At 45.8% G+C, this 14,849-nt stretch overlaps 1 protein-coding gene across 1 annotated transcript in view; it reads right to left on the bottom strand.

Moving 5' to 3' along the window:
- Positions 1-14,849, bottom strand: part of LOC144673603 (uncharacterized) — a gene marked incomplete at its 3' end in the record, with an annotated part of 236,213 nt that overhangs the window by 133,631 nt on the left and 87,733 nt on the right. The window contains exon 7 of the mRNA XM_078535351.1: positions 10,020-10,129. Within this exon, the coding sequence (XP_078391477.1) occupies positions 10,020-10,129 (110 nt within the window). The remainder of the gene's footprint in view (positions 1-10,019; positions 10,130-14,849) is intronic.

Here is a 14,849-nt window from a genome sequence, read left to right as displayed (position 1 = left end):
TGACCTTCACCACTGACCTGCACCACAGACCTTCACCACTGACCTGCACCACTGACCTGCATCACTGACTTTCACCACTGACCTGCACCACAGACCTTCACTACTGACCTTCACCACTGACCTGCACCACTGACCTGCACTGACCTTCACCACTGACCTTCACCACTGACCTGCACCACTGACCTGCACCTTCCTTTTGTTACTCACGTTGACAGGTAATGGAGGCTGACCTATGAGAAAGTGGCGGAGGGTGGGGTGGGGTGATTGTTGGGGGGCATGGGGTGGGTGGCGTAGATCAGTCAAGCTGGAAATTAAACTGGCCCCTCCTACCTTCTCCCAGGTTGTCTTGGCCAAGCCACCTCATTCTTGACAGGACTGATTTGCCTTCCAGCCCACAATGTGAAAGTTTATCTCACATCTTCTGAAATGTACCGAACCCCCTGTTGGTTTGGAAGATTCTAGATGACAGTTCAATGGCTGTTTCTTAACATTGATCCTCCCATTGTTCCAGAATGTGATATGTACAATGTGAGGTGACTTATATACCTTTATAAACTCATTTTTCAAAAGCTATGCTCCAACATTAATCATATCTAAAATCTTTCCATTGAAAAATGATCAAGAATTTCAAAATGCAACAAAGGGGCAAAAGAAGAATAAATAAAAGCCGAGTGGCAAAACCCAGCAGTCAGAAAACGTTTCAGGATTTTAACAGTAAAATTAAGGGCAGTCAGAGAATGGCGAGAACCGTGAAAGATATGACATCCTGGGCTCTAATAAAAACACAATGGAGTACAAATGCAGGGTTATGGGTATCACTGGCTAGGCCAGCATTTATTACCCAGCCCTAATTGCCCCTTGAGAAGGTGCTGGTGAGCTGCCTTCTTGAACTGCTGCAGTCCATGTGGTGTAGGTACACCCACAGTGCTGTTAGGAAGGGGGTTACCAGTGACCCAGTGACAGTGAAGGAACGGCGATATATTTCCAAGTCAGGATGGTGAGTGACTTGGAGGGGATCTTCCAGGTGGTGGTGTTCCCACCTATCTGGTGCCCTTGTCCTTCTAGATGGTAGTGGTCATGGGTTTGGAAGGTGCTGATAAGGAGCCTTGATGAATTCCTGCAGTGCATTCTTGTAGATGGTACACACTGCTGCTACTGTGCATCAATAGTGGAGGGAGTGAATGTTTGTGGATGGGGTGCCGATCAAGCGGGCTGCTTTGTCCTGGATGGTGTGAAGCTTCTTGAGTGTTGTGGGAGCTGCACTCATCCTGGCAAGTGGGGAGTATTCCATCACACTCCAGACTTGTGCCTTGTAGATAGTGGACAGGCTTTGGGAAGTCAGGAGGTGAGTTACTTGTCACAGGATTCCCAGCCTCTGACCTGCTCTTGTAGCCAGAGTATTTCTATGGCTAGTCTAGTTCAGTTTCTGGTCAATCGCAACCCCCAGGATGTTGATAGTGGGGGGTTTAGCAGTGGTAATGCCATTGAATGTCAAGGGGAGATGGTTGGATTCTCCCTTGTTGGAGATGGTTATTGCCTGACACTTCTGTGGCACGAATGTTACTTGCTACTTGTCAGCCCAAGCCTGGATATTGTCCAGGTCTTGCTGCATTTGGACATGTACTGCTTCAGTATCTGAGGAGACGCGAATGGTGCTGAACATTGTGCAATCATCAGCGAACATCCTCACTTCTGACCTTATGATGGAAGGAAGGTCATTGATGAAGCAGCTGAAGATGGTTAGGCCAAGGACACTACCCTGAGGAACTCCTGCAGTGATGTCCTGGAGCTGAGATGACTGACCTCCAACAACCACAACCATCTTCCTTTGTGCTAGGTATGACTCCAACCAGTGGAGAGTTTTCCCCCTGATTCCCATTGACTCCAGTTTTGTTCGGGCTCCTTGATGCCACATTCGGTCAAATGCCTTGTTGTCGAGGGCAGTCACTCTCACCTCCCCTCAATAATTCAGCTCTTTTGTCCATATTTGAACCAAGGCTGGAATGAGGTCCGAAGATGAGTGGTGCTGGTGAACCCAAACTGAGCATCAGTGAGCAGGTTATTGCTAAAGCAAGTGCTTGATAGCACTGTTGATGACCCCTTCCATCATTTCATTGATGATCGAGAGTAGACTGATGGGGCGGTAATTGGTCAGGTTGGATTTGCCCTGCTTTTTGTGTACAGGACATACCTGGGCAATTTTCCACATAGCTGGGTAGATGCCAGTGTTGTAGCTGTACTGGAACAGTTTGGCTAGGGGCGCATCAAGTCCTGGAGCACAAGCCTTCAGTACTATTGCTGGAATATTGTCAGGGCCCATAGTCTTTGCAGTATCCAGTGCCTTCAGCTGTTTCTTGATATCACATGGAGTGAATCGAATTGGCTGAATCGAATTGGCACCTATGTTGCTGGGGCCCTCTGGAGGAGGCCGAGATGAATCATCCACTCAGCACTTCTGGCTGAAGATGGTTGTGAATGCTTCAGCCTTATCTTTTGCACTGATGTACTGGGCTCCCCCATCATTGAAAATGGGGATATTTGTGGAGCCTCCTCCTCCTGTGAGTTGTTTAATTGTCCACCACCATTCACAACTGGATGCAGAGCTTAGATCTGATCCGTTGGTTGTGAGATCGCTTAGCTCTGTCTATCAGTTGCTGCTTATGTTGTTTGGCATGCAAGTAGTCCTGTGTTGTAGCTTCACCAGGTTGGCACCTCATTTTTAGGTATGTCTGGTGCTGCTCCTGGCATGTCCTCCTGCACTCTTCATTGAACCAGGGTTGATCCCCTAGCTTGATGGTAATGGTAGAGTGGTGGATATGCCAGGCCATGAGGTTACAGATTGTGGTTGAGTACAATTCTGCTGCTGCTGATGGCCCGCAAGTGCCTCATGGTTGCCCGGTTGTAGCAACTGAAGATATAGCCTCTCCTGCTGTCTATCAGGGGCCATGTGATGTTCATGGAAGCTCTAACCAATGAACCCTAAGAGCGGGTAATCCAGAGGGGGGTCAGGGCTTCCTGACGAGAGTCTTGATGGAGCGTGTAGCATCTGAAGAGCTCTCTGTAATAAAGTTTATCTGTTTCTTGTTGAAATCTGCCTGCTCCGTTGAGTCATTACATTTGGCGATGAGATAAAATAGCTCTGATGCTGCACCTCGCCTTGTTATTGTGAATACATTGAATCTTAAGAAAAAGAAAAGACTACTCACCAGTCATGCCACTTTTCGGCATAATCGATTGTTATGAGGCGGCTATGGAAGACTGGAGCCCGTGACCAGTGTTTTCTGTTAAGCATGTGGGGGTGGTCCCTGCAGGCCGACGTGTAAAATGACGCGGGATGATGATGGGCATGCGTCCCGACATCACCATGCGTCATTCCCACCTTTCGATCGGCAGGCACGCAACTGACTCCGGTACATGCCCGCCGAACTGCCAAAGGCCTGTTAAGGCCATTAATAAAACAGTTAACCAATTTTACAGGGCTGCCCGTCCAACCTTAAGGCTGGCGGGGGGCAGGTGAAGAGCACAGGCGGCCTTTGCGTTTTTCATGAAACCTCATCCACGGGCAGGATGAGGTCTCATGAAAGGTTTATTAAATTAATAAATATTTATTGAACATTTGATAAACATGCCCCAGCTCGTGTGATGCTGAGGGGACATGTGTAAATGATTTTAAATTTTTTTTATTCTGATCTTTAAAATTGAATTTTATCTCCCTAAGGTAGCTCTGTGCCTCAGGGAGATTTCTACGCTCTTTCAAAAGAGGGCAGGCCCCAACTCTCCCTCCTCCCCTCGCCCGCACAGGTAGCACGGAGAGCTACTAGGCACGTGTCACGCTGGGCGGGCCTTAATTGGCCCGCCCAAGTAAAATGGCGGCGATCGGCTCCGCGCCCGCGCCTGCTCCCTTCCGGCCTGCTTGACAGGGAGAAAATTCTCTCCAGTATGTAGAGCGCCTCGGATTTTATTTTGTAGTGAATGAAATTACCGCAGAGGAAAAGTGGAAAGCAATCCTTTTGTGTGTAAGACACAAAATCTCATCCGCCACCTGACAGCCCCGAGCATGTCCAATTCTAAGTCCTATCATGAATTAGTGGACCAGCCAAAGCCATCCATATTATGCAGCATTTTAAATTTAATTCCAGAGTTCAGGCTCTGGGAAAGTCCATGTAGTGAACCTTAGTTAACAGCAGTTAACAGAAAACTGTGATTTTGGGGACACATTAAATGATACGCTGTGGGTCCGAGTAGATTGTGGAGTTCAGGATGACACCATACAGCACCGTTTATTTGCAACGGTCAACGTCGACTTGAAGCACCCTAAGGATCTCCCTCGCCTTTGAAAGTGCTGCGAGACACTCGCAGGCTTTGCAACACATACAACATGTCAGCGTTCTTCATGTGGGGTGGGAACCTAACGCTGGGCATGGCACGAAATCCAGAGACACAGCGAAGTGAGAGGCAATGTCCACTGTTAGATACATGAAACATGAAAAGGCTGAGTAGAAACACTTCAGCAGCGACTCTAAGGTTAATTTATTAAAGATGTGGGGGTGACCACGAACTGGACGCCTGTAGATTTAAGGAGGCAGAATGTCATTACAGGCAAAAGAAAGATCACATAGTGGGGCAATGCAGGGCAAAATCAAAACAGCCCATAAAGCAGCAAACCAACATGACTGAATTAAAGAATACAGCAGAACCTGAAGCTGCCGACACTGACAACTATTCCATATACAAAGTCACCGCTGTAAAAACCGAACCTATTACTGTCACAATCCAAGTGAATGGGAAGACACTAATAACGGAGGGAGATACGGGAGCCTCAACCACAGTGGTGGGAGAGCACACATTTAAATACCAAAATGAAGGTACCCAACTGAATCTGGAGTGAACAACCACTAAATTGAAGACATACACTGGAGAATTTATACAGGTAAAGGTCATTACCACAGTACCTGTATCTTATAAGCAACAGACAGCCCAGCTTCCAGTGATCATAGTGACAGGTGAAGGACCTAGTCTCCTGGGCTGAGGCTGGTTACAGCTTGGCTGGTCTGAAATATTTCACTTGAAAGCAAGAGTTCCTGAACTGCTAAGGAAATATGACATGGTATTTCGGGATGGATTAGGGAAGTTAGCAGGCATGCAGGCCAAGATATATGTGGATCCTCAGGCGACACCATGTTTCTTTAAGGCCAGATTTGTGCCTTTTGCATTGAAGGAGAAGGTAGATACAGAAAAGCTGAGCATCATCCAACCTGTCCAATTCTCAGAATGGGCAGCACCCATAGTTCCAGTGGTTAAGCCTGACTAAACCATACACGTTTGTGGGGACTATAAATTGACTGTAAACAAGGCAGCCAAACTAGACAAGTACCCCATTCCAAGGATAGATGACTTATATGCAAAGCTGGCTGAAGGCAAATCCTGTACAAAATTGGATATGAGCCACGCCAACCAACAATTAGAACTGGATAGCACATTGAGAGAATATGCAACTATTAACATACACAAGGGTCTTTATCAGTATACTCGCCTACCCTTTGGAGTATCGTCTGCATGTGTAATCTTCCAAAGGACAATGGAGAGTCTTTTGCAAGGACTGCCACGAGTGGTAGTAAACCTAGATAATATTCTGATCACAGGGTCAACCGAAGCCAAAGATTTGGCCAACCTGGAGTAGGTGATAAGAGGGTTCATGGAATCCGGTGTATGGTTAAAGAAAGAAAAACGCACATTTTAAGCGCCAGAAGTTACTTACCTGGGTCACAGGGTGGACGCCATGGGTTTGCATCTGGTAGAAGAGAAAGTTCGGGCAATAAAAGTTGCACCCTCACCATCCAATGTAACTGAATTCAAATCCTTCCTGGGTATTATCAACTACTATAGCCACTTCTTGCCTAACTTATCAACTGTGTTAGCACCATTACACTTGTTCTTAAAAAAGAATCACTGTTGGTCGTGGAATTCACAAGAGGATGAAACCTTTTTGAAAGTAAAGAAACTGCTGCATTTGTCGTGTTTATTGGTACACTATGACCCATCGAAAGAGTTGATTTTGACATGTGATGCCTCTCCTTATGGTGCAGGAGCCGTGTTATCACATAGAATGGAAAATGGATCAGAAAGGCCCATTGGGTACGTCTCGAGAAACCTCTCCACAGCCGAGAAGGGTTATTCCCAGCTGGAAAAGGAAGGTTTATCAATGGTATTTGGAGTGAAGAAATTCCACCAGTACCTACATGGACGACATCTCACCATTGAGTCTGACCATAAACTATTCAGTGAGGCTAAGGCCATTCTGCCAATAGCATCAGCAAGAATACAACTTTGGGCTTTGATATTATCTGCGTATGAGTATTCCTTTATGCACCATCCCGGCTTGCATGTTGCAAATGGGGATTTACTCAGTCATCTCCCATTAGCAGGCAGTATTATACATGCTTCAGTGTCACAGGAGTTGTGCTATTACTGAATTTCTTGGATTCTTCATCTATGTGTGCAAAGCAAATTAGAAGTAGGACGAACAGAGATCCAATTTTGTTGAAAGTCTGAGACCTTGTATTGAAAGGGTGGTCAAATTTATCTGTATCTGAAGAGATGAGACCATTCCATGCTCGACAAACAGAGATAAGTTGTCGAGATGGAATTTTGTTGTGGGAATCAAGAGTCGTCATCCCTTCGCAAGGTAGAGAACTACTCTTGACAGAGCTTCACAGTACGCATCCAGACATATCGAAGGTGAAAATGCTTGTGCAAAGCCAAGTCTGGTGGCCAGGCATTGACAGTGACATTGAAAGCATGGTCAAGCACTGTCTCCATTGTCAGCAACAACAGAAGTTGCCTGTTTCAGCTCCACTGCATCCATGGGAGTGGTCTGGTTGATCCTAGGTTAGGCTACATATTGATTATGTATGACCATTCTTAGGTACCATGTTTTTATTGATCGTAGATGCGCATTCTAAATGGATGGATGTGTATGAAGTCAGATCACCAACATTAAGTGCAACTATTGAAAAGCTGCATCATAATTTTAGTAGACATGGCCTACTGGAAGTCAGCGCTTCTGATAACGGCACAGTCTTTACCAGTACAAAGTTTCAGAGATTCATGAGTTTAAATGGAATCAGACATATTAAAACATTCCAATATCATCCCTCATCAAATGGTTTAGCTGAGAGAACTGTGCAAACTTTCAAATCTGGAATGAAGAGGTTATCAGGAAGTACTCTAGAAACTTGACTTTCCCACTTTCTTCTCATTACCGTATGATATGTCTCATTCGACTACGGGTTCAACACTGTCTGAATTATTGACAAAATGCCGCCTACATACACGGTTAAGTCTGGTGTTTCCAAAGTTAGAGGGGAAGGTAGAGCAGAATCAGAGTAATCAAAATTGAACTATGATATACACAGCAAAGCTCACACATTCAGTGTAGGTGACATGGTATTCGTGCAAAATTTCAGAAGTGGACCTGGTTGGGTTCCTGGAACCATTGTCTCAGAGACTGGTCCCTTATCCCTCCAGGTGGAAGTGGAAGTTAGAATTGTTCGAAAACATGTGGACCATATTCGTGATAGAAAGTCATTCCAACAACCAACTATTCCACCTGTGATTAACATCGAACTGTCAATCCCTGATGTGAAAAATTGACCTAGAATAGGCATGCCCAATGTTTCTGTAGAGTTGCCAAACCCAGAACTGCCACTCTCTAATGATGTGTCTCCAGTTACGCTGCTCTAGCCGAATAAGGAGAGCACCTCAGAGACTTGATCTTTAATCACTTGAAGTTGTATATATGTATATGTTATTGGATATTCAAATGTTCTCTGTAAACATAAGCTGTGAAAACTAAAGGGGGAGGAAATGTAGTAACTGAAGGTATAGCCTCTCCTGCTCTACCAGGTGTCACATGATGTTCATGGAGGCTCCGACCAATGAGCCCCAAGCATGGGTAATCTGGCGTGGGGTCGGGGGGCAGCGGCGGAGTGGGTGGGGAGGAGGGATTCATGAGGAGACTCCTGATCGAGCAGGTAGCACCTGAAAAGCTCTCTGTAATAAGGTTTATCAGCATGAGGTTTCCTTGCCCATGTTTGACATGATGCCATGACACTTCATGGAATCAATGTTGAGGGCTCCTGGGGCAACTTGACCTCATCCTCACTAACCTACCTGCCGCAGATGCATCTGTCTATGACAGTATCAGTGGGAGTGACTACAATCCTTGAGGAGACCAAGTTCTGCCTTCATATTGAGGAAACCCTCCATTGTGTTGTGTGGCACTACCACCATGTTAAATGGGATGGATTTTGAACAGATCAAACAACTCAAGACTCATGTAATGACTTGACGGAATGGACAGGTTTCAACAAGAAACAGATAAACCAAAGTCTTAAGGAGGGTGCTGAGGAGAATGGTACCAGGGATGAGGGACATCAGATATGTGGAGAGATCGGGGAAGCTGGGATTATTCTCCTTAGAGCAGGGAAAGTTAAGAGAACATTTAGTCAATGTGTTCAAAATGCTGAAATGTTTGATAGAGTGAAAGAAGGAAATGTTAGCAGTGACAGAAGTGTGAGACAGCAATTTAAAAGATCCAGAGTGGGAGATGAGGAGATTTCTTGTTTAAACAGTGAGCTATCGTGACCTGGAATAAGCTGCCTGAAAGGATAGTGAAACAGATTCATTAGTAACATTCAAAACAGAACTGGACAATTAAAATGTTTACAGGACTATGGGGAGTCAGTTCCTCAGGGTAGTGTCCTCGGCCCAGCCATCTTCAGCTGCTTCATCAATGACCTTCCTTCCATCGTAAGGTCAGAAGTGGGGATGTTCGCTGATGATTGCACAATGTTCAGCACCATTTGTGAATGCTCAGATACTGAAGCAGTCCATGTCCAAATGCAACAAGACCTGGACAATATCCTGGCTTGGGCTGACAAGTGACAAATAACATCTGTGCCACACAAGTGCCAGGCAATGACCATCTCCAACAAGAGAGAATCTAGCCATCTTCCCTTGACATTCAATGACATTACCATCACTGAATCCCCTAATATCAACATCCTGGGGGTTACTGTTGTTCAGAAACAGAACTGGACTAGCCATAGAAATACAGTGGCTACAAGGCTACAGGTCAGAGGCTAGGAATCATGCAACGAGTAACTCACCTCCTGACTCCCCAAAGCTTGTCCACCATCTACAAGGCACAAGTCAGGAGTGTGATGGAATACTCTCCACTTGCCTGGATGAGTGTTGCTCCAACAACACTCAAGAAGCTTGACACTATCCAGGACAAAGCAGCCCACTTGATTGGCACCACATCCACAAACATTTGCTCCCTCCGCCACTGACACACAGTGGCAGCAGTGTGTACCATCTACAAGATGCACTGCAGGAATTCACCAAGGCTCCTTAAACAGCACCTTCCAAACCCACAACTGCTACCATCTAGAAGGACAAGGGCACCAGATAGGTGGGAACACCACCACCTGGAAGTTCCCCTCCAAGCCACTCACCATTCTGACTTGGAAATATATTCCTTCACTGTCGCTGGGTCAAAATCCTGGAACTCCCTTCCTAACAGCACTGTGGGTGTACCTACACCATATGGGCTGCAGCGGTTCAAGAAGGCAGCTCACCACCACCGCCTCAAGGGCAATTAGGGATGGGCAATAAATTCTGGCCCAGCCAGTGATGCCCACATCATGTTAATGAATAATTTTAAAAAGAGTATGAGGATGGGGGTCAGTGGAGAACTCTACTAAAGTGCAGGCATGATGGGCTGAGCGGCCTCATTTTGTGCTGCATCATTCATTTCATGATCCTATAGGCAGCTGAAATAGGGCATGCACAAGGCAGTAATTATTCTGAAAGATTACTGCCTCCCAGCAATCACAATAAAACAAAGCATTAACATGCTGTCAAAGACATGCAATGTACATATTCACACTTAGGCACACAATACAAACTGTAGCTCACTGCAGCATGACTTGATCACCAATGTAAGTAATACTCACTATTCCATCACAAGAATCATCTCATTCTTGCTCTCAAATGCATCGTAAAGTTGAATAAGATTCACATGGTTCAGCAGATTCATCACTTGGAGCTCATTAGTGATACTATCCTGAGGACAGAAATGATCAGAAGTGAACAGGGGAATTCAACAGGATTCATCTACATTCTGTAAAATCCAGGGAAGGAGTCCGAAGGAGGGAGATCAGACATAATGAATGGAGAGAGTCAGAGGAAGAGAGATCAGGCATACTGAATGGAGAGAGTAAGAAAGAAAGGGAGATAAGGAACACTGAGTGGAGAGAGTCTGAGAGAGAGAGAGGGAGAGATACTGAACAGAGAGAGTCAGAGAGAGAATTGAAGAGAGAGAGACATCAGGGAAACTGAAAAGAGAGAGTCCGAGAGAGAAATCAGAGATACTGAATGGAGAGAGTCAGAACACCGAGATAAAGGACACTAAGTGGAGAGAGTCTGTGAGAGAGAGAGAGAGAGATACTGAACAGAGAGAATCAGAGAGAGAGACAGAGAAGGTGAGATCAGATAGAATGAATGGAGAAGTCAGAGAGAGGGAAAGAGGGATTGGAGATACAGAATGGAGAGACAATGAAAGGAGAGAGTCAGAGAAGAGAGATCAGAGACGCTGAATGGGGAGAGTCAGAGAGAGAGAGAGATCAGAGATACTGAATGGAGAGGGAGAGAGATCAGAGATGCTGAACGGAGAGACTCAGTGAAAGAGAGAGACAGAGAGAGAGAGATGAGACATACTGAATGGAGAGAGTCAGAGAGAGTTCAGAGATACTGACTAAGAGAGTCAGAGAGAGAGAGAAACCAGAGATACTGAATGGAGAGTCAGGGAGAGAGAGAAATCAGAGATACTGAATGGGGAGAGTCAGAGGGGGAGAGAGAGAGAGATAAGGGACACTGAAAGGAGAGAGTCTGAGGGAGAGAGAGAGAGAGGAGATAATGAATGGAGAGAGCCACAGAGTGATCAGAGATACTGAATGGAGAGAATCAGAAAGAGAGAGAGAGAGATCAGAGATACTGAATGGAGACAGTCAGAGAGAGAGCGAGATCAGAGATACTGAATGGAGAGAGTCCATGAGAGAGAGAGATCAGAGATACTGAATGGATACAGTCAGAGAGAGGGAGAGGGATTGGAGATACAGAATGGAAAGAGTCAGAGACAGAGAGAGATCAGAGATAAGGAAGGGAGAGAGTCAGAGAGAGAAATGAGATATGCTGAATGGAGAGAGTCAGAGAGAAAGAGAGGTCAGAGATACTGAACGGAGAGAGTCAGAGAGAGAGCGAGGTCAGAGATACTGAAAAGAGAGAGTCAGAGAGAGCGATCAGAGATATTGAATGGATAGAGTCAGAGAGAGAGACAGAGAGATCAGAGTAACCGAACGTGGAGAAAGGGATCAGAGATACTTAATGGAGAGAGCCAGAGAGAGAGAGGTCAGAGATACTGAAGGGAGATAGTCAGAAAGAGAGAGGACAGATATACTGAATGGAGACAGTCAGAGAAAGAGAGAGATCAGAGATACTGAATGGAGACAGTCAGAGAGAGAGAGGGATTGGACATACAGAATGGAAAGAGTCAGAGACAGAGAGAGATCAGAGATAAGGAAGGGAGAGAGTCGGAGAGAGAGATCAGAGGTACTGAATGGAGAGAGTCATAGAGACAGAGAGATCAGAGATACTAAATGGAGAGATTCAGGGAAAGAGAGATCAGAGATACTGAATGGAGAAAGTGAGAGAGAGAGAGATAAGAGATAATGAATGGAGAGAGTCAGAGAGAGAGAGAGATCAGAGACACTGAATGGAGACAGAGAGAGAGGGAGGGATTGGAGATACGGAATGGAGAGAGTCAGAGAAAGAGAGAGAGATCAGAGATAAGGGAGGGAGAGAGTCAGAGGGAGAAAGAGATCAGATATTCTGAACGGAGAGAGTCAGAGAAAGAGAGAGATCAGAGAAAATGAATGGAGACAGTCAGAGAGAGAGAGAGATCAGAGGTACTGGATGGAGAGAGTCTGAGAGAGAGAGAGATCAGAGATACTGAATGAATACGGTCAGAGAGAGGGAGAGAGGGATTGGAGATACAGAATGGGGAGAGTCAGAGACAGAGAGAGATCAGAGATAAGGAAGGGAGGGAGTCAGAGAGAGAGAGAAATGAGATATGCTGAACGGAGAAAGCCAGAGAGAGAGAGAGGTTAGAGATACTGAATGGAGACAGTCAGAGGGAGAGATCAGAGATATTGAATGGATACAGTCAGAGAGAGAGAGATAAGAGATATTGAATGGAGAGAGTCAGAGAGAGAGAGAGGAATTGGAGATACAGAATTCAGAGAGTCAGAGAGAGAGAGAGAGATCAGAGCTATTGAACGGAGATAGTCAGAGAGAAAGATAGAGAGAGAGAGGGAGAGATCACAGGTACTGAATGGAATGAGTCAGAGAGAGAGAGAGAGATCACAGATACTGAATGGAGAGGGATAGAGATAGAGATACTGAACGGAAAGACTCAGAGAAAGAGAGAGAGTGAGATGAGACATGCTGAATGGAGAGTTTCAGAGAGAGTTCAAAGACGCTGATTAAGAGAGAGAGAGAGAAACCAGAGATACTGGATGGAGAGTCAGGGAGAGGGAGAAATCAGAGATACTGAATGGGGACAGTAGGAGGGAGAGGGAGAAAGAGATAAGGAACAGTGAAAAGAGAGTGTCTGAGGGAGAGAGAGAGAGATAGGATATAATGAATGGAGAGAGCCACAGAGAGAGATCAGAGATACTGAATGGAGAGTATCAGAGAGAGAGAGAGAGAGAGAGATCAGAGATACTGAATACAGAGTCAGAGAGAGAGAAAGAGAGAGCCGAGATACTGAAAGGAGAGAGTCAGAGAGAGAGAGAGAGAGAGGTCCGAGGTACTGAATGGAGAGAGTCAGAGAGTGAGAGAGAGATATCAGAGGAACTGAATGGAGTGAGTCAGAGAGTGAGAGAGAGAGAGATCCGAGGTACTGAATGGAGAGAGTCAGAGAGAGAGAGAGATATCAGAGGCACTGAATGGAGTGAGTCAGAGAGTGAGAGAGAGATATCAGAGGCACTGAATGGAGTGAGTCAGAGAGAGAGAGATATCAGAGGTACTGAATGGAGTGAGTCAGAGAGAGAGAGAGATATCAGAGGCACTGAATGGAGTGAGTCAGAGAGTGAGAGAGAGATATCAGAGGCACTGAATGGAGTGAGTCAGAGAGAGAGAGATATCAGAGGCACTGAATGGAGTGAGTCAGAGAGAGAGAGATATCAGAGGTACTGAATGGAGTGAGTCAGAGAGAGAGAGATATCAGAGGTACTGAATGGAGTGAGTCAGAGAGTGAGAGAGAGATATCAGAGGCACTGAATGGAGTGAGTCAGAGAGTGAGAGAGAGAGATCCGAGGTACTGAATGGAGAGAGTCAGAGAGAGAGAGAGAGATATCAGAGGTACTGAATGGAGTGAGTCAGAGAGTGAGAGAGAGATATCAGAGGCACTGAATGGAGAGAGTCAGAGAGAGAGTGAGAGAGAGAGAGAGAGAGAGAGAGATCAGAGTTACTGAATACAGAGTCAGAGAGAGAGAAACAGAGAGCCGAGATACTGAATGGAGAGAGTCAGAGAGTGAGAGAGAGAGATCCGAGGTACTGAATGGAGAGAGTCAGAGTGAGAGAGAGAGATATCAGAGGCACTGAATGGAGTGAGTCAGAGAGAGAGAGAGAGAGATATCCGAGGTACTGAATGGAGAGAGTCAGAGAGAGAGAGAGAGATATCAGAGGTACTGAATGGAGTGAGTCAGAGAGAGAGAGAGAGATATCAGAGGCACTGAATGGAGTGAGTCAGAGAGAGAGAGAGAGATATCAGAGGTACTGAATGGAGTGAGTCAGAGAGAGAGAGAGAGATATCAGAGGTACTGAATGGAGAGTCAGAGAAAGAGAGTTATCAGAGGTACTGAATGGAGAGTCAGAGAGAGAGATAGGAGATAATGAATGGACAGAGCGAGAGAGAGAGATCAGGGATACTGAATGGAGAGAATCAGAGAGAGAGAGAGATCAGAGATGCTGGACGGAGAGAGACAGAGAGAGAGAGAGATCAGAGTTACTGAACGTGGTGAAAGGGATCAGAGACACTGTCTGGAGAGTGAGGGAGAGAGCTCAGAGATACTGAACGGAGAGACTCAGTGAAAGAGAGAGAGAGAGATGAGACATACTGAACGGAGAGAGCCAGAGAGAGTTCAGAGATACTGATTAAGAGAATCAGAGAGAGAGAGAAACCAGAGTTACTGATCAAGAGAGTCAGAGATACTGAATGGAGGGAGTCAGAGAGAGAGAGATACTGAATGGAGAAAAAGAGAGAGAGAGAGAGACAGAGAGATAGGAGATAATGAATGGAGAGAGCCACAGAGCAGAGAGAGAGCGTTCAGAGATACTGAATGGAGAGAATCAGAGAGAGAGAGATTAGAGATACAGAAGGGAGAGAGTCAGGGAGAGAGATCAAGAGATCAGAGATACTGAACGGAGAGAGTCAGAGGGAGGGAGAGAGAGAGATCAGAGATACTGAATGGAGAGAGTCAGAGGGAGGGAGAGAGAGAGATCAGAGATACTGAATGGAGAGAGTCAGAGGGAGGGAGAGAGAGAGATCAGAGATACTGAATGGAGAGAGTCAGAGGGAGGGAGAGAGAGAGATCAGAGATACTGAATGGAGGGAGTCAGAGGGAGGGAGAGAGAGAGATCAGAGATACTGAATGGAGAGAGTCAGAGGGAGGGAGAGAGAGAGATCAGAGATACTGAATGGAAAGAGTCAGAGGAGAGAGAGA

The sequence above is a fragment of the Cetorhinus maximus genome, unplaced genomic scaffold (genome assembly GCF_964194155.1).
Source record: "Cetorhinus maximus unplaced genomic scaffold, sCetMax3.hap1.1 HAP1_SCAFFOLD_393, whole genome shotgun sequence".
In the NCBI taxonomy this organism is placed as follows: Eukaryota; Metazoa; Chordata; class Chondrichthyes; order Lamniformes; family Cetorhinidae; genus Cetorhinus; species Cetorhinus maximus.
Note: the sequence above shows the minus strand (reverse complement) of the source record. Positions and strands in the feature narration are given on the sequence as shown.